Below are 25,409 nucleotides of genomic sequence, written 5' to 3' on the forward strand. Positions count from 1 at the left end.
AAAGTAGGGTGTGGAGTGACTCAACCTGGGGTACTGGGGTCAAAGCTGACCCATCCCTGCCCTCCCTCCACTTGTCGTGTCTGTATGGGGGAGAGACACCTGGCTTAGAACATTTTTAGCCTGTGGAAATTGCTCTTGCTGTGAGGCGCCCCCAGGAAAAAGGGATGCCCCCCCATCTCCAGGGAGTGCTTTCCCAGCTTCTTATCCATACAGGCAGGACAGGGAGGGGGCATGGCTGTCACACAGGAAGCCCAACTTCAACCCCCCCCAAGCACTGCTGAATGTGTACCTTCCCCTTTGAGGACCCCCCTCCTGTGGCACAGTGGTGCTCCTGGCACTGTGCTGTCCCCCTGGGCTGTGCTGGGGCTCACCCTGATGGCCCCAGGACTGAGCATCCACTTCTGGACAAGAGCCATGCCTGGCTCCCGCCCCTCCTCTTTGTTCTGGCCATGTGTGGCAGTGTGGCAAGGTATAGGGGTGCTCCTATGCCCAAGCCCCATTCTTTCCAGCACAGAAAGTCTTTGTGGGGCAATCTTAGCTTGACTGGGGAGCAGAGGGAGCTGAGTTTCCAGGTTCCCTGACACTTATGGATGGGGTCACCACATCCGGAGGAGCCTGGAACTATGTAATGGAGGGGCTGGAGGTGGGAGAGATGGAGGGGAGTGGTTGAACTTGGCTCAATCTTCTGAGCTGTCTCCCCACACTGAACTGTGTCAGGGCACTTTAACTTTTATCCTTGTCTGGATGTACCTCCCCACCAAGCATTCTTGTAACCCTGCAAGCCCTGAGGAAGAGCCGGAACTCTAAGCATCGTCCTCACCTCCCTTGCCATTCCCAGCAGGGATGGCATTTACAGAAATGCCAGTGAGGACAGATCTGGGTGCCACCAGCAATGAGCCAACTGGGCACAAGGGCTGAGGGAGTAGGGAGGGCCTGACCCCCTGTGATATCCTCTGCAGTGACTGTTTATATGTGTGAAGCTGAGTACTACAGCACCCTGACTCAGTTTCCTCTGAGCTTGGAGCGCCCCTGCCTCATAGCCAGCAGGAGAGGACAGGTGCAAACCCTGGAGACATTTTTCTCCAGGTTCTATCAGCCTCCCCTGTTTGGCCTTCAGGCACCTCTAAATGTGGCTGGGCTGTGGACCCTGGATTGCAGCTTTGGAGGGGAGCCCCCTGCCCTGCTTCGTTGCCCCCTTTGCAGCGGTGTTAAACAGTGAGAGAGAGAGAGAGGGGATCAGGGCTCGCATTTATCCTGGCTTTTGGGGTGCTGGTCAGGAGGAGGCCTTCTGGATTCACGGTACTTGGCCCTGGGGGTGTAGCCATCCCCCACAACTCTTTTTTTTGTTTTGTTTTTGTTTTTTTGGTTTTGGTTTTTGGGTCACACCCGGCAGTGCTCAGGGGTTACTCCTGGCTGTCTGCTCAGAAATAGCTCCTGGCAGGCATGGGGACCATATGGGACACCGGGATTCGAACCAACAACCTTTGGTCCTGGATCGGCTGCTTGCAAGGCAAACACCGCTGTGCTATCTCTCCGGGCCCTCCCCCACAACTCTTACAACCATTTTTAGGGTGCTTTTGTGGGACCATTGGATGAGCCTCTGAAGATGTCCAAAGAAGTTTTGCAAATGTCTTGAGTTGGAGAGTTTCATGCTTAAATAAGGTCCCTCTTCAATCCCCCTATGTAACTTTACTGTGACTCCCTTGCAAACAAACAAACAAACAAACAAACAAACAAACTGTGACATAGGAAGTATTCTGGCAGGGGATACTGTGGGCATAGGGTACCCATTTCTGTCCCCTCTCAGGTGCAGGACAAGGTCTCCTGGGTGGGCTTAGCTCTCAGGAAGGGGACACTAATCTTTGTTCCTGTGGTTGTTTTTGTTTGTTTGATTTTTGTCAGGAGGGTGGTGGTGGTGGCGCATACCAAGAGGTGTTCAAGGGTCACTCCTGGCTCTGCATTCAGAAATCACTCCTGGCAGACTCAAGGGGATTATATGGGATGCTGGGAATCGAACCCAGGTTGGCCAGGTGGAAGGCAAAGGCCCTACCTACTGTACCATCACTCTGGCCCCTGGGCTGCATTTTTTTTTTTTGGGTCACACCCAATGGTGCTCAGGGGTTGCTCCTGGCTCTGTACTCATAAATCACTCCTGGCAGGCTCGGGGGGACCATATGGGATGCCGGGAATTGAACCGGGGTCTGGCCTTGAACAACCTACCTACTGTGCCATCACTCTGGTTCCTGGGCTGCATTTATATTTTATTTTTTTGTTTGTTTATTTATTTTGGGTCACACCTGGCAACACTCAGGTTACTCCTGGCTCTACGCTCAGAAATTGCCTCTGGCAGGCTCGGGGGACTATATGGGATGCTGGGGTTCAAACCACTGTCCTTTTGCATGCAAGGCATATGCCCTACCTCCATGCTATCTCCCCCGTCCCTGGACTGCATTTTTGTTTTGTTTTTGCATGCAAGGCATATGCCCTACCTCCATGCTATCTCCCCCGTCCCTGGACTGCATTTTTGTTTTGTTTTGTTTTTGGATCACATCCGGCAGCATTCAGGGGTTACTCCTGGCTCTACGCTCAGAAATCACTCCTGGCAGGCTCAGGGGACCTGGTGGGATTCAAACCACCTCCTTCTGCATGCAAGACAAACACCCTACCTCCATGCTCTCTCTCTGGCTTTTTTTGTTTGTTTGTTTTTGGGCCACACCTGGTGACGCTCAGGGGTTACTCCTGGCTATGCGCTCAGAAGTTGCTCCTGGCTTGGGGGACCATATGGGACTCCGGGGGACTGAACCACAGTCCATCCTAGGCTAGCGCTGGCAAGGCAGACACCTTACCTCTAGCACCACCATGCCAGCCCCATCTTATCTGGCTTTTTTCTTTTTGGTTTTTCAGCCACACTTGGCGTTGCTCAGGGGTTACTCCTGGCTGTCTGCTCAGAAATAGCTCCTGGCAGGCACGGGGGACCATATGGGACATCAGGATTCAAACCAACCACCTTCGGTCCTGGATCGGCTGCTTGCAAGGCAAACGCCGCTGTGCTATCTCTCCAGGCCCTTCTCTGGCATTTTTAATGTGGTTTGCATCAGGATTCCTTCGGCATTTTGAGGATGCTTCTGACTGTGTTAAGGTGAAATCCATAGAATTAAGCTGTTAGCAGGAGGGATGCATGATCTTCTGGGGGTCCCCAGAAGTGAACCTTCCCCCCAATTCCAGCCCTAGCAGTGAGCTAGAATTAACCCCTGAGCATCACTAGGTGTTGCCCCCAGACCCAGACCTTTGGCTCCTGTCTGAGCATGCACCCTGCTCTCTCTTTCAGGAACAAGACGGCCAACGGGGACTGCCGCAAGGACCCTCGGGAGCGCAGCCGAAGCCCTATCGAGCGCACCGGGGCTCCTGCCTTGGGCCTGCACAGCGGTCACCTATTCTCGCCACTGTCCAGCCTCAGTTCTGAGCAGCCCCTCGCCCTGACCAAGAACAGTGGGGACGGTGGTCGCAATCAAGGCCTAACACCATCCCCAGGGGAGCGGCAGCAGGTATGGGCACCCCGGGACCTGGGTGTCTTGGGGGGGAGACTTGGAAGCAGCTTCATCCCAGGCCTGCCCTTGATTCCTGTTTGGGGGTGTCCAGGATGCTTCTCTTTGTCCAGGACGCTTCTCTGTTATGTAGCAGCTGTGAGGGCCAGAGACCCAGAGGGTACTTCGTGTCCAAAGTAGCTAGCAGGACGCCCTGCTAGGGATGGAACCCCGGAAAACCAGGGATGCCAGGGTTCTGAGTCATGTTGGCCTGAAGCAGAGGCCATGGGGCCATGCTGACCTAAGAAGGAACCCACATGCACTGTTTGCTCAGAGAAGTAGTTTATTTTTTGTTGTTGTTGTTTTGTTTTTTTGTTTTTTTGTTTTTTTTTTGGGTCACACCCGGCAGTGCTCAGGGGTTATTTCTGGCTTCAGGCTCAGAAATTGCTCCTGGCAGGCACAGGGGACCATATGGGGTGCCAGGATTTGAACCGATGACCTCCTGCATGAAAGGCAAACGCCTTATCTCCATGCTATCTCTCCGGCCCCAGAGAAGTAGTTTAAAATGGGATCCAGGGTCCGAAGCAGTAGCATAGCGGCAGGGCATTCGCCTTGCACACAGCTGACCCAGGACAGACTGAAGTTCTATCCCCTGGTGCCCTATATGGTCCCCATAACCAGGAGTAACCCCTGAGTATCACTGGGTGTGGCCCAAAACCAAAAAAAAATCATAAAATGGGGTCCTGGTACAGCGGGATTTGAGGTGTGGGTGCTTGCCTTGTCATCATGGCCCCTTGGCATCCCATATGGTCCCCTGAGCTCACCAGGAATGATCACGGAGTACAGAGCCAGGAGTAAGCCCTGAGTAACACTAAGTATCGCCCCAAAACCCCCAGGAGTTTTGGATGGGGTTCATCAGAAGAAGACATAAGCCACTGGATTAGTCTTGGTGAGGAGGGTTGTTCCCTCCCACTTCCCACCCCTCACCCCAAACCATCTCCTTGCTAGCTGACGTTCAGCTGGCACAGCACGCAAAAGTCTGACCTGACCTAGTGCCTGTCTTGGTTTTGGGCCTGCCCTTGGCACTGGCAGGATCCCATACCTCGTGTACCTAGATCAGGGGTGGCGAACACGCAGCTCTCAAGCCGCATGTGGCTCCTGGCCAAAATCAATGTGGCTCTTTGCCTCTTATCATGATTTTGTATACTGTGGCTCTTTGCCAAGTTTGGATTTTGTTCTGCTGCTTCTGAGGAGGGACCTCTGAGGAGAGATCTCCGAGCACATCATCCCGTCTTCCATCCCTCGGAAACAACTGCATGGGCCAGCGAGCGGGGGGACCCGTGTGTCACATGTTGGGTCACATCTTGCCGTTAGTTCTTAGTGTGGAGGACGCAGCACAACCTCACCATCACTGCAGGATTTTGACCCTCACTCAAAATGGCAAAAATGCAATATGTGTTTTTAATATATTATTGTTAAGATTATATGCTTTTGTGTGAGTGTTTGTCTGTTTTGGCAGGTCACTGCGTGGTGTGGCTCTCTGACTCTCACAGTTTAACATTTTGGCTCTTTGTGTCAAACTTGTTCGCCACTCCTGACCTAGCTGGTCATTGGTGTGAGCGATGTGACCTTTACCTTGTGTGACTGCTCCTAGCAGTAGGCAGGGGTTTATTTCTGGGAGAACCTAGGGGTACTGGCTCCCAAGCCTACCTGGGAGGGTGGGAGGCTCAGTTGCTAGCACAGGTGGTCCTGGGCAGGCATTGGGGTTCTCTCCTGCACTTGGGAGATCTTCACTGGTAGGACACACCCCCCCCCCCAAAGCTGTTCCCATGAGCCCCTTTCCTAGGTCAGGGCATCCGGCCTTCTTGTGAAGCTTCAAGTCCCCTTGTCTCGATGAGTTACCAAGATACAGCAGATCTTGTGGGGGACTTCTGGCTGGTCTTGGGCACTATTGCTTTGTTGGGTGGGGTGACTGGCCCTCTTCCTTCTCCAGACACAGGCTTGGCTTCCCCAACCCCTGGGCTATGTAGGAGGCTCCTCAGAACTGCCTAGGAAGAAATCATGTTCCCACCTGTGATTCCTGGCAAGAGGGAGATCACAGCCTGGTCATGGAAGCCACACCCGCGCTCCCCACTTTGCTTCCAGGCCACCCCCCACTAGTTCCCAGCACACAGCACTGCCTTTGAGCTGCTGCCGGTGTAATTGTGGAGGCCGTCACTTCCTTCCGGCCGGGGTGTGAGGCTGGAAAAGATGACTGGGATCCCAGGTCTGGACAGGAAGTCCTAAGAGACTCATTTTAGGGATGTCAGAGGGGTGAGAAGGGGGGGGAGTGTAGTGTGGTCCCTTGTGGGGGGCTGCCTGAAATCTTTGGAGAAAACTCCCAATTGTTTTTGGAGACCTAGCAGATGTGGGAGTTTGCAGGGAGACAGTGAATGAATTCCTGGGGAGCAGGGCACTGACTATTGGAGCATGTAGAAGCTTAAGGGGGGTGTCACCTGCTCCCAGAGACCCACCCGGGAGTGGCTTTCCTGCTTCAGAGAGTGCTGACGCCAAGGTGGGAGAAGAAGGCGAGGCCAGCGTGGGCAGGAAGGAAGGGTTAGGCCAGCAGGGCGTGGGGGCTCCCCTCCCCTCTCCCCCTGTTCCCTTGTCCCCCTTGATCCCACACCCAGCTCAGGGTCGGAACTGCTCCAAGGTTGGGGTCTAAGAGGGTGAGACAAGGCCAGCCCTCTTGGGTAATTGCTCAGGAAACCCCTGGAGTTTGGTGCTTCCCCCATATGCTGCCGCTTGCTTCTTCTGGGTGCTTACAGTGTTGACGTGGGAATTGGGGGTTCCCCTCACTCGTAGTCACAGCTGGCAAGGCACCAGCCAGCTTCCCCCAGCGTGCACCTGGGTAGCCTGGCTCTTGTCCAACTTGTCCACTTGGGGGGCTCTCTGGTGCCAGAGATGTGGGGGGCAACATGGGGATGGGGAATAGCAAGGGAGTGTTTGCAGGAAGGGTTGGTCTAGGCCCAGGGAGGTGTGTGTGTGTGTGTGTGTGTGTGTGAGAGAGAGAGAGAGAGAGAGGAGAGAGAGAGAGAGAGAGAGAGAGAGAGAGAGAGAGAGAGAGAGAGAGAGAGAGAGAGAGAGAGAGGGAGAGAGAGGGAGAGAGAGGGAGGTAGGTGCAGGAAGGGTTGGTCTAGGCCCAGGGGTGTGTGTGTGTGTGTGTGTGTGTCAGAGATGACAGGTATGGGGCACCCAAGAACAGCAAAGGGGCATCTCCTGAGCCTCTCTGCTCATGCCAGCTCCTCTGTCCCCCCAGAACCGGCCATCGGTGATCACATGTGCCTCTGCCAGCACCCGCAATTGCAACCTCTCCCACTGTCCGATCGCACACAGTGGCTGCGCGGCTGGTCCAGCCAGTTACCGGAGGGTGCCCACGTGTAAGTGTCTCTGTCTGGTGGGATATAAGTGGGGGGCAGCTCTGGGTTCTGAGGCTGGAAGATGCATGCCAGGGTGAGTGGGCCCCGAACCTCACAGCCCTGGGCCCCAACCTCACTCTGCTGCACTCTGATCTCTTTTCTTGCCCCCCTTGGCAGCCACCACGACCTGCGACCCTGTGGTAGAAGAACACTTTCGCAGGAGCCTGGGAAAGAACTACAAGGAGCCCGAACCCGCGCCTAATTCCGTGTCCATCACAGGCTCTGTGGACGACCACTTCGCCAAAGCCCTGGGTGACACGTGGCTGCAGCTAAAAGCGGCCAAAGACGGCGCGTCCAGCAGTCCCGAGCAGGCCTCCCGCCGTGGCCAGCCCACCAGTCCTGCGGCCCACGCGGTCAGCCACAGCCACTCGCCCTCCGTGGCATCTTGAAGGGGTCTCCCCGCTCCGTGAGCCCAATGCCTGCATGGTTTGCCCGAGCTTTTGAACAGTCCGTGCTTTGAAAAAAGAAAAAGAAAAAAGAAAAAAAAGAAAGAAACAAAAAAAAAACCACAAAAAAAATTTGTGGGAGTGGGAGGGAGGGAGGGGACGGGGTTTCTCCGCAGAGACCCTGTTGGGATTTTGTTGTTTCTGTCCATGCTTCGTGTAACATGGGGACCTGCACCCCAAGAACAGGGCCTGTGTAGGGACCATCTGTTCCATGTAGCATCCGAGCTTCCTGCCTCGGTCACCAAAGAAAGAATCTTCTTCTGCAGGCAGCCTGCCAGCATGCCTGCACAGTCCTAAACGCCTGTGCTGTGCACCTCGAAATCGAAAAGAGCAGAGCTGGCATCATCCGATTTGCACTAGGGAGGCCGGGCGCTGGGCCCCTAGCTTCTTGTGGGGTGCTGCTTGCTTGTAGGCTCACTGCTGACAAATGGCTTCCTGGCGCAGGAGTGTGCGCATACGTCTTTTTTTTTATTTTTATTTTTGCAAATGTTAGCAGGACCACTTAGGAAGGGGACGTCTCCATCAGGGGACACGTAGATCTTTAGAGATTTCAGGTGCTCGCAACTGGACTGCAGACTCCCCACGTCACGGGCATTGAGCTTCCTCTATTTTGCAGCGTCTTCGCCTCGAGGTGGGCTTGGAGGTTTTGGGGGCCGCCCTCCTGGGGCTGCCTGCTCCCTGGAAGTGAAATAGCTGGTTTCTATTCATCATGGAGTGTGGAAGCTGCCCCCCACCCCCAGCCCCAAACCTCACGCTGCTGCTTTCTTGGGTTTTCCTGGGTTCGTGGCCGGCGGTCACAGTCCGAGATTCACTCACTGCTGGCCCAGTAGGCGGCGGGACAGATGCCCGGAGCTTGGGCTTGCGGGCTGGTGGCCCTCTGTATCCCCCCACTGTCTGTCTGCCTAGAACTCACTCCCGGGGGTCCAGGGGGGGGTCTTCTCTCCTGCTGCCCTTCCCGCAGCGACCACCCCCTAGATGGATCACGACAATCTGTGCTTAGGTGTGCATACACTCAAGTGTGTGCAGAGGCCGAGGCCTTGTACATTCATTCCTTCCTCTGCCTGGATGCAGTTAACTTTTTATTATCGCTCGCTATAGGTCTAGCTACTAACCAGAAGGTAGGCGACGAAGGAGCGTGGCTGACAAAAGTTGAGGGGGTGGAGGGACCACTGGTGAGGGCTCCTCTCTCTCTTGGGCCCAGGGCCCCCTCCCATCTGGCTACATTCCGGTCACCCCGAAGATCTGCAAAGTCACTGGGCCAGGTGTCTCTGTTTCGGGCCACTTGGCTTCCAGACTCGGTAGGAGAGTCTACAGGAGGGTGGCCGGGCTTGGAGACAGTGGCCCCAGGGGGGGATGTGGGGAGACAGGGGTACTTGTGGAAAATCTCCCACCCCGCTTATTTCACTCCCCCGACTGGGCTTCCAGTCTCCAGCCAGCCCCGTCGCCTCTGACGTAGGAAAGTCGTGGAGAACACTTTTGTTTTTTTTTTTTATATAGGTAACTTTTAAGACCATCATTACGCTGTGCGTAAGGAATGTACAGAGAAATTTGTAGGTATTTTTTGAAGAACAATTAATTTGTTAATGATATGTAGCTATTTAATTTTTCCCATTCCTATTGTAATCATTTTTTTTGTTTGGAAAAAAAAGTTGATCTTTTTTTTTTTTTTTTTTTTTTTGCTGTAGACTTGTCTGAAAGTGCAGGAACACGGTCATTCTGTTGAGTACACTGAGTCTGCCTTACTCGCCCGCTGGTTCGTTCCGCTACAGGCTACTGAGCTGGGGCCAGCGTGTCCCCCCCCTAACCCCCAGGGGCCAGCGGGCAGGTTCCGGGCGCCAGGCCAGCACTTGGAGGGTTGGGGTATGGCCAGCGGGCTAGGGCCCTTACCTATCTGGATAGGCGGGTCCCCTGGAGGGGCCTGGGGGAGGGTGGGGGGTACGCCCTCCCTGTGTGTAAATATACCATTCTCTGTGGCCTGTTTTTCCTGGAAGAAGAAGAAGATAAAAAAAAAAAAAAAGGTTTGGCAGGCCATCTTTTTTTTGTACTTAAAAGTAGCCTTAAGAACAATTAATAAAGTGCTCTTAAACCACAGCGTGTGTGCGTGCCTGCCTGCCTGTGTGTGTGAGATCCAGGCCTCACTGAGTTCCATAGCTGCTGGCTATACCCTGGGGTTGGCCCCAGCTCCCGACACACACACAAGAAGTCACTCTGAGAAGAAAAAAGGTTGGGGACAGTCCCAGGAGGAGGAGGTGGCAGCACCATGGAGCCCCTCGGGATGGGCTTGGGATGTAGAAGAACATTCTAGATGCAGGATCTGCTCCATGGCTCCTCCCCACCTGGCTGCCTGCCTCCCGAGGGCAGTCTCTGTCCTCATGGCCACCCCAGGGTTTGAATCAGACGCGGTGACAAGCACAAAGAACTGCTCGTGGAGGCCATGTCCCAGGCCGGAGCCAAAGCCAAGTTGATTATTGTGCTCAGGACAGATGGGGCCAGGACTCAAGATGGAAAAGACCAGAAGCTCCTGGAAAGCATAGGAAGGGGGGGTGGGTCCCATCCTGGAGGTGCGGCATGAAGGGATCCAATGAGGTTGGGGTGCACAGGGTTCTGATCTGGTGACAGCAGGTATGTGTGTGTGTCTCCTCAGCAGAGAGAAGCAGGGAGCCAGTCAGATCGTCTCGTCATCACTCATGTCCCAGATCTGTGTGGAAAGAGGAGACAGTAAGCTAAGTGCTAGGTTTCCAGACAAGTTCGTGATGTCTCGGTGATGAGGCCATTGGGTCCCTGTGTCCCTGGGGAGCTGCCTACTGTTCTGCTGTCTCCTTCCCTGCATCCTCCCTCCTAGCTGTCCCTCTGCTCCAGAAGCCCAATACCCTCATACCCCAGTCTGTTTAGTGGCATCCAGGTCAGGTACTGATTGCCTCAGATCTCAGCCCTGGGTGGGCAGGCTCCAGGAGGCAAGAATAAGCTCCTTCCCTCCATTGGAAACTCATCTGCCCTTCAGTGAATGTCCTCAAGGAGTTGGAGGGGGGCTGGGAGCTGGGGTGAAAGGAGACCTCCTCAGTCTCCTGGACTTCTCCCACCCTCAGCTTCCTGGGACTGGGCCCTAAATTCCTAGAATTGGTTGCAAAAGGCGACCTGTGGGCTGGCAGAGACCAGCGTGGTGTTTACACAGCCAGCTGGAGAGACCCGGAGGTGGCCAAAGCAAATATCAACACAGGCCGGAGGCCCAGAACCCGAGGGAAGGAAATTTCCTCTCCCAGGAGCCTACATGAGCTGAGGCTGGGACTGTGGTGTGCTGCCCCCAGAACTTCACCCACCTCGCCTGTCCTGCCAGTTCAGCTCTGGGCCTGGAAAGGGGCAACCTTTCCCAGGAAGCTCACTCAGAACCCTCATGGCCCCCCAATGTGTGGGCTTTAGTTATCTAAACAACAAATGGTTTATAAAGGAGTGATGCAGTTAGGCGTGTCACACTCCACTGACTCAAGGTTGATGGCGGATTGCAGACCCATTAAGAGGAAGGAGCAATTCAACTCAAGGTGCCCCTTGGTGACGATACACAGATCAAACACGGGAATGTCTGAGGGATGTGGGGTTCCTGCTGCAGAAACGGGCCACGTGAGGCCAGCCCACATGCTGTGCGTTAGAGGCCACGGTGGTCTCCCCACATCCAGTCCTGACCTCTAAGCACACTCTGCAGCAGAGAAAGAAACAGAATGTTGTCTCTCCCCGCACCCAGTCTCTCATTCCACTTTTGGGAATGAGAAGGTCGTTCCCTGTTTTCTAGTTCTCTGCCGGTCCACAGGAGCTGAGAACATGCTCCTGTAGGTGAAAGACAATCTATTAAACTGGCCTTGAAAATGTCCTTGCAGTGACAGAGAGAGGGTAGCATAGGTAGGGTACTTGCCTTATATGCAACTGGCCCCCTGAGACTCATAAGCATGATCCCAGACACAGACAAGGAATAACTCCTGATACAGGCAAAGCATATGCTCCTATCACCGAGCTACGTACAGCTATATCTGTCTTTGTCTTTTAAAGAAGGGTTTTGGCATTTGTATAGTATGAAACTTAAAAAGATGCAAGTGCTAAGTGGACACTCTCTTGACGCAGAGGATACGCGAAAGACATTATAGGCTAAACACATACCATAAAGCTTTCCTTAAGACAGCAAGAGAGAAGGGGCCGGAGTAGTGGCGCAAGAGGTAGGGTGTTTGCCTTGCATATGCTAACCTAGGATGGACCACAGTTTGATCCCCTGGCATCCCATATGGTGCCCCAAGCCAGGAGTGATTTCTGAACGCATAGTCAGGAGTAGCCCCTGAGCATCACTGGGTGCCCCCCCCCCAAGACAGAAAACCAGCAACAATCAACATTATTCCTACCTCAATGTGCACCCACTCAGGAGACCTAAGAGCGAGAAGAACCAGCTGTCGGAGCAGGAAAGAGAGATATGTAACTAGAGATTGAGTTGGATATGAGCTGCACATCTGAATTTGAGGGGAGGGGGTCAGAGCTGTTGGTGCTCAGGGCTTACTCCTGGCTCTGAGCTCAGGGATCACCCCTTTGCCAGGGTTTATCAGGGAACAGGGACTGAATCTAGGTTGACCACTTTTTTTTTTTTTTTTTTTGGTTTTTGGGCCACACCCGGCGGTGCTCAGGGGTTACTCCTGGCTGTCTGCTCAGAAATAGCTCCTGGCAGGCACGGGGGACCATATGGGACACCGGGATTTGAACCAACCACCTTTGGTCCTGGATCGGCTGCTTGCAAGGCAAACGCCGCTGTGCTATCTCTCCGGGCCCTAGGTTGACCACTTACAAGGCAAGCATCCTTCCTATTGTACCGAGGCTCCTGCCCAGAACTGCACAGATGGGTGGATGTCTCTGTGCTCCTGTAACAGATCCCAACCAAAATTAGGAGGTGGAGAGTGGGGCCAGACCGGTGGCACAGCGGTAGGGTGTGTGCGGTAGGTTAGCATGTGGCTGACCTAGGACAGACCGCGATTCTATCCCCTGGCATCCCATATGGTCCCCCAAGCCAGGAGCGATTTCTGAGCTCAGAGCCAGGAGTAACCCCTGAGTGTCACTGGGTGTGGCACCCCCCAAAAAAACAAAAAACAAAATATGGAGGTGAAGGGAGCCCCTGAATGGTATCAGGGTGTCTGTTTGCTCCTGGGAGGGCAGCAACAGGATGTCAGCCTCTCCCCCCTGTGAATCTGTGAACGTGACATTGCTTAGTTGCCAAAAATTCTCACTTCTTTTTCTTGGAGCCAGACAGGCTGGTCCTAAGGGGAAAGCAAACGAGAGTTTGCTTTGGAAAAACCTTTGAAAACAAGAAGTTTCTACTCTGTTGAAGCCTGTTGGGGAGTTTTCACGGGAGAGAGGGATGTGTGAGCAGAACAGATGAGGGGCGCAGGGAAGAAAGCACTTCAGGAAGGACACAAGATAAAATCTAATCGAAATGAATAGGATAGGGGGTGCCTGAATCATACATGCAGGGAGGTTTATGCTCTCAAGCCATTAGAAACAGAACTTTTATTTATTTATTTATTTATTTATTTATTTATTTATTTATTTATTTATTTTTGGTTTTTGGGCCACACCCGGCGGTGCTCAGGGGTTACTCCTGGCTGTCTGCTCAGAATTAGCTCCTGGCAGGCACAGGGGACCATATGGGACACCGGGATTCGAACCAACCACCTTTGGTCCTGGATCGGCTGCTTGCAAGGCAAACGCCACTGTGCTATATCTCCGGGCCCAGAAACAGAACTTTTAAAGGCTGGAGAGATAGCACAGCGGTAGGGCGTTTGGCTTGCACACAGCCGATTCAGGATGGATGGTGGTGGTTCGAATCCCATATGGTTCCCCAAAGCCTGCCAGGAACAATTTCTGAGTGTAGTCAGGAGTAACCCCTGAGTGCTGCTGAGTCTGACCACCCACCAAAAACAAACAAACAAACAAACAAAACAAACAAAACTTTTAAACTAATGACAGAGGGGAGAAGAGCAAAAGTACAGTGGGTAGGGCATTTGATAGCATGCAGCCAACCTGGGTTTGATCCCTGGTATCTCATATGATCCCCCAAACACTGCCAGAACTATTCCTGAGTGGTAGAGTCAGGAGAGGCCCCCAAGCAGCACCAATGACCACAAAAACAAACTAACTAAAATAGATGACAGAAAGTCAACTGGACAGTCATTTGCAGAAAAGATAAAATTGAGGGGCTGAGAGGAAAAGCAGGTAAGGCACTTCTTGCCTTGCATTCAGTTGGCCTGGATTAGATCCCCAGCATCTCATTTGGTCCCCAAACTCTAGGAGTAAATCCCTGAGTGCAGAATCAGGAGTAAGCCTGACATGGCCATAAAACAAACAGGAAAAAAAAAAGCCAGAAAAAGAGTGAGCTCAATGGATTGAGTGATGCTATGCACATAGGAGGCCCAGGACAGAGCATGAAGTAGTGGCTGAGCACCACCAGGTATGGCCTCCAAACCTACAGTGTGTGTGTGTGTGTGTGTGTGTGTGTGTGCATGTGTGTGTGTGTGTAGTTGTGTGTGTGTGTTTTAAGAATAGTATTTCCTACTCAGAGTACAGATTCAAGTTTGTCTGCCTGCCTGCCTTTAATTGTAAACTGTCCATATCTGATTTTCCTTCCTCCTCCCTCCCTCCATACCCCCCTCTCCAGAGTCTCTTTTCAGGCTTATTTCCTAAAATTTTTTTTGGGGGGGCCACGTCTGGTGACACTCAGGGGTTACTCCCAGCTATGCACTCAGAAATAGCTCTTGGGGCCAGAGAGATAGCATGGAGGTAAGGCATTTGCCTTGCATGCAGAAGGGCGGTGGTTCGAATCCCGGCATCCTATATGATCCCCCGAGCCTGCCAGGAGTGATTTCTGAGCATAGAGCCAGGAATAACTCCTTAGCTTGCTGGGTGTGACCCAAAAACAAAAAACAAACAAACAAACAAAAAATAGCTGTTAGCGTGGGGGATCATGGGAAGCCGGGGACCAAACTGTGATCTGTCCTGGATCAGCAGTGTGCAAGGCAAACACCCTACTGCTGTGCCATTGCTCTGGCCTCATTTCCTAAATTTTTTTATCATTAATAAGAAATTTTTTAAAAAAAAGGTGGGCCGAAGAGATAGCACAGTGGTGTTTGCCTTGCAAGCAGCCTATCCAGGACCTAAGGTGGTTGGTTCGAATCCTGGCTTCTCATATGGTCCCCCGTGCCTGCCAGGAGCTATTTCTGAGTAGATAGCCAAGAGTAACTCCTGAGTGCCACTGAAAACAAACAAACAAACAAAAAAACCAAAACCCCCCAAAAAATTTTAAAAAAAGGGGCCAGAGGGCCTGGAGAGATAGCACAGCGGTGTTCGCCTTGCAAGCAGCCGATCCAGGACCAAAGGTGGTTGGTTCGAATCCCGGTGTCCCATATGGTCCCCGGTGCCTGCCAGGAGCTATTTCTGAGCAGACAGCCAGGAGTAACCCCTGAGCAATGCCGGGTGTGGCCCAAAAACAAAAAACAAAAAAAAAAAAGGGGGGGGGACCGGAAAGATAGCATGGAGGTAAGGCGTTTGCCTTGCATGCAGGACGATGATTCAAATCCGGCGTCCCATATGGTCTCCCGAGCCTGCCAGGAGTTATTTCTGAGTGCAGAGTCAGGTGTAACCCTTGAGCACCACCAGGTATAACCCCAAAACAAACAAACAAAAAAGACAAGATGGGTGGACTGCTGCCACAGAGACAGGCCGCAGTGCTGTTGCTGTGCATGGAATGACCGAGAACAGCTTCTGACCTACGCTGGGCAAATGTGCGGAACCCATCTGAACTAAAGCAACAGGAAGCTACTTCCTTGCACTGCTTGAGAGAGGATATCCACCTACTCAGTACTTTATTCATTTACTCATTCATTCACTTTGCTTGTTCACTTATTCATCCACTCACACCTTCATTCATTTCACTTTCTCAGGGGCCAGAGTAATATTCCAGCAGGTAGAGTGTTTGCCTTGCAAAATCAAAATACAGTTTGATCCCCACCACCCCACATGGTCCCTTGAGTGTGCCAGGAGTGATCTTTGAGCACAAAGCCCTGAGCATTACTGAGTGTGACCCAAAAGCTAAAATAAAGTTAGATGCTTCCTAGCTACTAGATTGGGTTCCTGGGGAGGGGAAAATAGGGTGTGGGAGAAAAAAACAAACAAACAAACAAACACGGAGAAAAGTGGAGCTTGTATGGACGAGGGAAGTCAGTGGGTACTCAGCCATGGCCCGGCTTGTCCAGGGGGGAGCTGGCCCATATGGTCTGCATTTGTCTGGGCAGGGAAGGCACCAGAAGTTGTTGGACCAGATGGATCATTTGGCCCAACCATGGGCTAATCAGAACAGAGCATCGACAAGTGTGAGGCTCAATGTCTGCCCCCAGGTACAGCCAGCCCCGGGGTACAGGCTCTGCGGGGCCTGGTTGGGGGAGAGGCAGCTCCATGTACAATTTGTCTACCCAAAGGGGTAACACGGGGGCCGCTGTGAGCCAAGGTGTGTGGCCAGCCCAAGAGTGAACCATAGTTCCAAGACCAACAGTGTGAGGGGCATGCCCTGCCTATCTCTACCTGGGCACCTCATGCCCACGCTTCAATACAGAAGCCCATGTGGGACAGGCATCTCCCATTGTCAAGCAGCTGGGGCTGCCCAGAGTAGGCCTGTGTGAGCCCTGAAATTCCACCTTAAGTCACCGGGGCTTCCCTTCTTTGGGGCTTGGTTGGACCCCTTCCCCTCTCAGCTGCAGAAGGGAGATGACGGTGGGCTGGCCTGGGGCATGGTCAGACCTGCAGGACTGAGGCAGCCAGTGCCCCAATCCATGCTACTCTCTCTCTGCTCGGTACTTTTCCAGTCTAGGTGCCACGTCTGTGATGGCCAGAGTCCCAGCCACAAGGTGCATGCCACACTTTGGCTCATAGTGGAATTGGCTTAGAGAAAGCAGAAAGGAGGGGCTGAAGTTGACAGGGGTAAGTGATGGAGCCTATACTTAGCCTGTGAGAGGCACTGGGTTTGATTCCTGGCCCTACCAGGTGTGGCCTTATGACAATAAAAAAAAAATATTTTGAGGGCCGGAGAGATAGCATAGCAGCAGGGCATTTGCCTTGCATGCGGTTGACCCGGAAGGGATCCAGTTTGATTCCTGGCATCCCATATTGTCCCCCAGCCTGCCAGGGGCAATTTCTGAGTACAGAACCAAGAGTAGCCACCGGGTGTGGCCCAGGGACAAATCAATCAATAAATTTATAAAGTTTAAACATATATAAAAAATATTTTGTCCCCTGTAGATTTTTTTTTTGCTTTGTTTTTGGGTCACACCCGCAGCGCTCCGGGGTTACTCCTGGCTTTATGCCCAGAAATCGTTCCTGGCAGTCTCAGGGGAGGATACAGAGTGCCGGGATTTGAACCAGCGACCTTCTGCATATGAGGAAAACGCCTTACCTCCATGCTATCTCTCTGGCCCCTCCTCTTCAGATTTTTTTTTTTTTTTGAGTTTTTGGACCACACTGGATGATGCTTAGGGGTTACTCCTGGCTCTGCACTCAGAAATCGCTCCTGGCTCTGGGGGCCATATGGGACACTGGGGGATCGAACTGCAGTCCACCCCTGGTCAGCGCGTTCAAGGCAAACACCCTACTTACTGCTTGTGCCACCACTCCACCCCCCTTCAGATTTTGATTTCATTAATTTTTTTTTGGCAGGGGATATATACCTGGCAACCAGGGATAACTCCTGGTTCTGAGTTCAGGAGTCACTCTCAGTGGTGCTCGGGAACCATATGGGATGCTAGGGCTCAAACCAAGTCAGACGCATGCAAGGCAGACCGCTGTGTTATCTCTCCAGTCCCTCAGAAATATAGTCTGCTTCTTGTTGCTTTCATTTTCCCTCTTTTCTCTCTCTTAGTTTGCTGATAACAGACACAGGTCTCAGGGACTTTTTTTTTTGACTAGGAGGGAAACCATCTCCCTCAGAGAAAGACATCTTTAAAGAGCCAGCCGCTGCCCTCCCTTCTCTGCCTCTCAGAGTAGCTAATAATGAGGGTTTTCAGTTATGTCAGAAAGGAATTTCTGCTTCGATATATTTATGGAATGGCTGACAATTTTTCCGGAGCAGAGGACTTACTCCGGCATCTCGATGTACCCAGAGCAGAAAAGGGAGTCAAAGTTTGTGTTGGAAACATCAAACCTGAGGGAAGGAGCACAGAAAACAAGCTGAGAGCTGGGCCCCGCTTTTTAAAAATCACACTTAAAACCCACTTTATCTTCCTTAATACATCACCGAGAGCTGGATTGGGGGGGGGGTGGTTTGGGGTTGGGGTTGCTGGAATCAATCCAGAGGAGGTTTACAATTCAAATAACCACTAAAAGATCATTTTCTCTGTTTGCCTTGGCACAAGACTTGCTGAGCTGAAATGCATACACTTCGGCGATGATGAAAGGACGGTAGAAGGAGGCTGGGACACAAGGCTTGGTGTGGTCGCTGGAGCTCTAGAACATTCCCTGTTCCCACCTGGCCATGCAGCAATGACGCCAAGGAGAAGAGCAGGGCCCTGAGCACTGTCCAGGTCACCCTGTCCTGGCCAGTCCTTGGCCTCCCCTCTGGGAACAGTTCCAGTTGGCACCCTGGATCCATGCAGAGGCAAGCCAAGACGAACTGGAGGTGCATGGGAGCTGGGAGACAAAAAAGCCTCACAGTCCCAGAATCCTTTTCTCAGTTAACCAACCAGAGATTCTACCCTGTAGAGAGGCCCCATGCGGGGAGATGGGATCCCCTATGCCCCGCCTTGCTCCTCCTTCTCTGTTTCTCCAGCTATGGCAGGCAGAGCCCCCAAGCACATTGCACACCCCTGCTTCAGACCAAGCAGAAGAGGGTTCTCACATCTTGCACCCATGCCCACATTGGAGCCAGGGGATGGAGAACTAGACTGGCTTCCTGAACACCAATCTGGAAGGAGCAACTTTCTCCCAAGGGGAGCATGGGGCCTTTCACACGTTTACGTGTGTGTGTGTGTGTGTGTGTGTGTGTGTGTGTGTGTGTTGTGCTTTGAGGGTCAGCATGAGGCTCTTCACATGTATGTGTGTGGGTGTGTGCTGTGAAGGGTGAATATGAGGCCTTTGTGTGTGTGTGTGTGTGTGTGTGTGTGTGTGTGTGTGTGTGTGTGTGTGAGCATGGGACCCTTCAGTGTGTACTGTTGGGGAGGAAACTCAGGGCTTTACACATGTGGGATACTTGCTTACATGGAGCTACTTCCTCCACTTACAAGGCTTGCTTATAGGGGATCTTTGGAAGATTTCACAAAGTGATTGGATTAATTTGAGGTTTTTCATCGTTTCCCCAACTTTCCCTTCTGTAATGCACTTTCCCTTTCTATGGTTGGTTGTGGAACTTCAGAATATTCTGACTGCCTACAGGGGGTTCCTAGAGCTCCCCCATGAGAATTGCTGGGCCAACCCGATTAGTTTTGTTGAGAGTTTTGTTTTTAGGTGGTGCCCTGTCCCCCAGCTCTGCTGCCTATTGGGCTACAGGAAAGGGGTCTAAGCCTGCTCCTCCCAATCCCTTGTACTGGCGGGTGGTGGGTATGTGCACCCCTGGGCAGGGTCCTACCCCATCATTGTTAGCCAAGAGTCCTAGGCAGAGCAGGAAGCTCTCTGGGAAGTGGTAAGGACAGTGAGTTCCACCTGGCTGACCTTCCTGGGCAAGCAATAGAGGGTTGTGAATGGGGTAGAGGAATTTGCTGGGAAAGGCATGGGAATGGTACATGCAACAAAGCCAATCCTGACCCTCCAATTCTGCACCCCATATTTCTCAGAAATCCTGAAAAAGGAGGTACAAGAACTAATTCTGAGACAAGGCACTTTCTGGTCCTCGCAGCTCTGGGGTCTCAGCAGGGTACCCTGAGAAGTGGCTCATCCATTGGTGTCCATAGCTCACCTGCCCATAGAGGGAAATGAAACCACCGGAGTCCAGAGCCTAGTCCACAGCAGAGGGAGATGCTGTCCGTTGTGTTTGCTGAGAGGGAGATGACAGTACTGGGGACTGACAGGTCACCCCATAGGCTGCCTCACCTGAGAGCCCTGGGCCCACCTGCTTGGCCTTTTCCAAGGTAAATATGGGGTTGGGGTTGTGTGGGCTCCTTTCTCCTGGGCAAAGGTGAGGAAAACAGAAGTCGTCAGCTCCCACTAAAATATGCTCACAGGCCCCCAGATCAAAGAATTTCCAATTTCTATTAGTTTTCTTTTCTTTCTTTCTTTCTTTTTTTTTTTTTTTTTTTTTTTTTTGGTTTTTGGGCCACACCCAGCGGTGCTCAGGGGTTACTCCTGGCTGTCTGCTCAGAAATAGCTCCTGACAGGCACGGGGGACCATATGGGACACCAGGATTCAAACCAACCACCTTTGGTCCTGGATCGGCTGCTTGCAAGGCAAACACCGCTGTGCTATCTCTCCGGGCCCTATTAGTTTTCATATATCGTTATCTGCTCTTTTATTTCTGGGTGTGTGATTGATTTGGGCCACACATGGCTATCTGCAAGACTATTCCTGGCTCTGTGCTTAGGGGTCAGTTCTGGCAGGACTCGAGGGACCCTATGCAGTGCTGTGGACCAAACTCAGGACAATCATGTGCGAGGCCAGTGCCTCACCCATACTGTCTTTCTGGGTGTGTTTTTTCACACACACACACACACACACACACACACACACACACACACACACTCTCTCTCTCTCTCTCTCTCTCTCTCTCTCTCTCTCTCTCTCCCTCCCTCCCTCCGTCTCTCTCTTTTTCTCTCTCTCCATTGCTGTACTATATCCACATCTTGCCTACATCCACCAGTTCAGGATGCTAGATAAGCTCCCAAGGATATAGTAAGGAACACATCCCCATTATGGACAATTCTGAAGCAAGTCTGGTATGATCTGTGGCACTTTTACTGCCATAACCTTAAATCATGACCCCATTCTCATCAAACTGCTACCAGCTCTGACACCTTGGTATTGTTTCCCTGTGCCAGATGCAGGTCTGTCTATGGTCTTCCTCTCCGCCCTCCACTTCCTCCCACACCCTGCAATACTTAAGGCTTACTCCTGGCTCTGAGCTCAGAGATCACTCCTGGCATTTTTCAGGGACCATATAGGGTGCCAGGGATCAAACCTGGGTTGGCCATGTGCAAGGCAAACACCCTACCCATAGGACTATCACTCCTTCCCCTCATGATCATTTGCTCCCAGGCACAGATAGAGGTGGGCACATGTGGGCACAGGGCTTTCTCCTCTGCTTTACCTAATGGGGGCACTAGGCAGAGTGAGGGTTGACAGCAAGCAAGCTGGCTGACAGGTTCAGCAGAGGAAGTGTCCTGCACCTTAAAATCCTGGCAAGGTGGTAGAGTTGGCTGCTGGCTAATCCAAGAACAACATTATGGAACCAGGGGGTTATAGCTGGCCCTTGGCACTGCATATGACCCCTGAGTGGCAGAGTTCAGAAAGATTCCTGAGCACTGCTTAAATGTGATCTAAAAATTCATAAAATAAAGTAATAATCTACTAGATCAACCACACCACCACTATTATTTGGTTTTGGGGGTGACACCATTATGTGCTCAGAGCTTAGTTCTTAGGGCTCAGGGATCACTCCTGGTCATAGGTAGGAGACCAAACCCACCCAGGTCTACTATGTACAAGGCAAGCACCTTAATCTCTGTGCAATCTCTCCAGTCTTTTTGTTTGTTTGTTTGTTTGTTTGTTTTTAGGGCCACACTTGGTGACGCTTAGGGGTTACTCCTGGCTCTGCACTCAGAAATCACTCCTGGTCCTGGGGGGACCATATGATACACCAGGGGATCGAACCGCAGTCGGTCCTAGGTCAGCCATGTGCAAGGCAAATGCCCTATCACTGCACCACTGCTCCGGTCCCAATCTCTCCAGTCTTGTATACTTCTTTCTGCCTCAGCAGAATCGGGAATAATTCAAGGAAGCCGCTATTAGTCCTTCAACTCAACACTGCACTGGCAGTACACACAGAACACAATAAACCAAGGGAAAAAGGAATGACCTGAGCAAAAGGCTACAGCTGGATATTTAGATCGGCTGAGTCAAAACCGTTTATTTCAGGGGCCGGAGCGGTGGTGTGGAGCTTGGTAAGGCGTCTGCCTTTCCAGCGCTAGCCTAGGACAGACTGCAGTTCGATCCCCCAGAATCCCATAGGGTCCCTGAAGCCAAGAGCAATTTCTGAGTGCATAGCCAGGAGTAACCCACGAGCATCACCGGGTATGGCCCAAAAAGCAAAAAGAAAACAAAACAAAAACAACACACAAAACTTCCTTCTTTCAGAGGCAATTTCTGCCCCAGGATGTATGTGAGAACCTGCTGGTACGACTGGGTTCACTTGGAAGCTCTCACAGGCTAGTGTTCCTACCCTTCCTGGTGGTCTTTATTTATTTTTTTTCTTTTTTGGGTCACACCGGCGGTGCTCAGGGGTTACTCCTGGCTCTGTGCTCAGACGTTGCTCCTGGCAGGCACTGGGGACCATATGGAATGCCGAGATTCGAACCATCTATTTGAATCAGCTGCGTGCAAAGCAAACACCCTACAACTGTGCTATCTCTCCAGCCCCCTCCTGGTGGTCTTGAGCAGACACCTCGAACCCTCCCATGGTGTGAGGACCTGACCAGCTCAAGGAAAGGTGGACTGAAAACCTCTGTTGCCACCTGCATAGCATATGGCTGGAAGTTGGTCCTACTGTGCCAAAACATCTGATTGGAAGATGGGCACAGAGTTGGCAAGTAGGCTCCTTCTTGGAGCAATTTAACATTCTGGCAGCCCCCAGACCCAGGCAACACAACTTTTACTTCACTCCGAATGCAGCACGGTTTGCTTCCTCTCCAATCCACCTCCCCTCTCAGGGTTACATAGGCTGGCTGGAAGCACCCCAAGGACAGAGACGACTTCCAGAACTGGGAGGTCTATAGAAGTTGGCATCTTTGGTGGCTCACAGGGTCAGAGAGGCTGCCAGAAGTTGGGGAAGAAACTGATTTTGGGGGCCGGAGAGATAGCATGGAGGTAGGACATTTGCCTTGCAGGTAGAAGGACGGTGGTTTGAATCCTGGCATCCCATATGGTCCCCCGAGCTTGCCAGGAGTGATTTCTGAGCATAGAGTCAGGAGGAACCCTTGAGTGCTTCTGAGTGTGAACAAAAAAAAAAAAAAAAAAAAAAAAAAAATAGAAAAAAAAAAAAAAGAGACTGGTTGTCATTTTTGGGGGGTGAACTTGCAAAGCTGCAAAGCCAGTAGCCTGATCCTGACTTGGGGTATATTCAGGGAAGGATTGTGGGGATATGACAGGCGCTTCTATAGGTCATACAATGTGCAGAGGACATATGGTGTGTTTTCCCCCAATGTCCTCTGGCTGGGGATGTCTGTGTGTCTACCTGACCAACAGAAACCAGGATGTTGGTTTTTGCTTTCTGGCCCATATCTGGATGTACTTAGGGACTACTTCCGGCGTGCTGCTCAAGGACCATCAGGGGGTGAAGTGGACCTTATGTCTGCCCAGCCTGTGCCCTCTGAGCTTTTTTCACAGGAATTCCATACTCCAGGGTGGGAGCTGTGGGCTGAGTGTATGGGGCAACCAACCCCACAGAAACATAAACCAGCGCCTTCTGGGGTGGGGCTGTCTTTCCTTGTTCTTAAAGTGCCCCCAGGGGTCTCCCTATCTTCTCCACTGTTTTCCCCAAAATGGAAAACAAATGGAAGACTGGCATTTCAGGTATGCAGGTTCCCAAAGAGAAAGTTTTTGGGAAATGAGCCAGGGCCTTCCAATATGGGGTGGGGAAGGGGCACTTGGAGGTTCAAGTCCCGGCACCCCTTATCTGCTGTGTACCTTAGGGTGCATCTCCCATGTTTCTTTTTTTTTTTTTTGGTTTTTGGGCCACACCCGGCGGTGCTCAGGGGTTACTCCTGGCTGTCTGCTCAGAAATAGCTCCTGGCAGGCACGGGGGACCATATGGGCCACCGGGATTCGAACCAACCACCTTTGGTCCTGAATTGGCTGCTTGCAAGGCAAAGGCCGCTGTACTATCTCTCCGGGCCCATCTCCCATGTTTCTAAACTGACAGGCTCCCTCCATCTCATTCATGCAAAACCAACACAAAGTGGCCCCTAAATTATTTCCACTTCCAAATGCCCCTGTCAGTCTTAAGAGCGAGGAAGGGAGGGAGAGGCTACTGCTGATATGGCCCGTATAAGAATGGTGTGAAGATGCCTCCTGCCACAGTTGGCAGTGGATAGCGGGTCGCTGTGACCAGGATAGGACACTGGACACTTGCCACTGTTCTTCCACTCACTTCTAAGAATAGCTCCAGAACCAAATTAGAGCCTTCTCACCACCTAGAAACTTTCTACATAGGGAGCATTGGGTGGTGAAGGAGCGAAAAACTAGACCTAGGTTTCTTGTGTGACACATGACACAGGACAGTACTGCTAAAGGCGGCCCTCTTCCCTCTTTACTGTAACTCCTTACAGATGTACCCTCAGCCTATGCTCCACAGCACCCAGTCTACAAAAAGTCAGACTATGTTTCACACTGCCCAATCTACACTTGGTTAGGCTTATTCCTAGCTCTGTGCTCAGGAATAAGTTCTTATCCAACTGTACTATGTCGTCAACCTTTATTTATTTATTTATTTATTTTTTGGTTTTTGGGCCACACCTGGTGATGCTAAAGGGTTACTCCTGGCTATGTGCTCAGAAATCGCTCCTGGCTTGGGGGAACCATATGGGATGCTGGGGATTGAACTGAAGTCTGTCCTGGGTCAGTCACATGCAAGGCAAACGCCCTAGTGCTGTGCCATCGCTCTGGCCCCACTTTTTTTTTTTAAATTAAAATTATATTTCTGTCAAATCCTTACAGGAATGAACCATTTCAAAACCCAGTTGGAAGACACTTGGGTGTTTCTCTGCTTCAGAACTTTCTTCCTCTTATCAGTCACTGATCCCATATCCACCAAGTACCCAGACCAGATACACTTCATTATTTTTTGTTTGTTTTGGTTTTTGTGTCACATATGGTGGCACTCAGGGGTTACTCCTGGCTCTGTGCCCAGAAGTTGCTCCTGGCAGGCGCTGGTGAGAGCATGGAGGAAGGGCATTTGTCTTGCATGCAAAAGGATGGTGGTTCGAATCCTAACATCCCATATGATTCTCCAAGCCTGCCAGGAGCGATTTCTGAGCATAGAGACAGGAGTAACCCTTGAGTGCTGCTGGGTGTGACCCCCCCCCCAAAAAAAAAAAGAAGTTGCTCCTGGCAGACTCAGAGGATCATATTGGATTCGAACCGGGGTCCATCCGGTTGGCCGTAAGCAAGGCAAATGTCTTTCCGCTGTGCTATGCCCCCAGATTCACAATTTTTGGCAGGGAGTTTGGGTTACACCCGGCACTACTCAGGAGTTACTCCTGGCTCTGTGCTCAGAAATTGCTCCTTGAGAAATTGGCAGCTTGAGAGATCATACAGGATGCTATGAATCGAACCAGATTTTGTCCTCGATTGGTGCGTACGAGGCAAATGCCCTACCGCTGTGCTATTACTCCAGTCCAGATTCACTTCTGAACCTCAGCGGTCCCTCATTTCTGCAGTCTGATCCTTTACTCCAATGGTGTTATACATATAACTGCCAGTGTTAGGCTTGGAGTAGTAGAAGAGATTCAAAAGGTGGCAGAAGCTGGGAGTCCAGTAAAGTTTCTCCAGCAATATGACAGGGACCAGCCATGAGGAACAGTTTGTCAGGGGCAGAGGTGGCAGTCTCCTTGTCCCCCAACTAGTCTTTAGTCAGCGTTTTATATAACCCCCCAACTACCATCCTGTGGCAGCTACAAGGAGAGGAGTATCTGGTAACTCCCTTATGGCTGACCAGGGGCCACAGAGTCTCTGTTTCTTTATATGCAATGATGCTGGTACTGGCTGGGTGGAG

General features: G+C 51.8%; 2 protein-coding genes across 4 annotated transcripts in view; one reads left to right on the plus strand and one right to left on the minus strand.

The window, feature by feature from the left end:
- VGLL4 (vestigial like family member 4) overlaps nucleotides 1-7,508 on the plus strand; it is a 137,127-nt gene extending 129,619 nt beyond the window's left edge. For all 3 annotated transcript variants that reach the window (XM_049766321.1, XM_049766322.1, XM_049766320.1), the window contains 3 exons: nucleotides 3,329-3,545; nucleotides 6,823-6,943; nucleotides 7,100-7,508. In XM_049766321.1, the coding sequence (XP_049622278.1) occupies nucleotides 3,329-3,545; nucleotides 6,823-6,943; nucleotides 7,100-7,371 (610 nt within the window). In that variant the 3' untranslated portion in view covers nucleotides 7,372-7,508. The remainder of the gene's footprint in view (nucleotides 1-3,328; nucleotides 3,546-6,822; nucleotides 6,944-7,099) is intronic.
- A 2,363-nt stretch (nucleotides 7,509-9,871) lies between these two features.
- Nucleotides 9,872-25,409, minus strand: part of ATG7 (autophagy related 7) — a 194,089-nt gene continuing 178,551 nt past the window's right edge. Inside the window, exon 19 of the mRNA XM_049766270.1 lies at nucleotides 9,872-10,126. Coding sequence (XP_049622227.1) covers nucleotides 10,094-10,126 — 33 coding nt within the window. The 3' untranslated portion in view covers nucleotides 9,872-10,093. The remainder of the gene's footprint in view (nucleotides 10,127-25,409) is intronic.

Source organism: Suncus etruscus, chromosome 20 (genome assembly GCF_024139225.1).
Source record: "Suncus etruscus isolate mSunEtr1 chromosome 20, mSunEtr1.pri.cur, whole genome shotgun sequence".
Taxonomy (NCBI): domain Eukaryota; kingdom Metazoa; phylum Chordata; class Mammalia; order Eulipotyphla; family Soricidae; genus Suncus; species Suncus etruscus.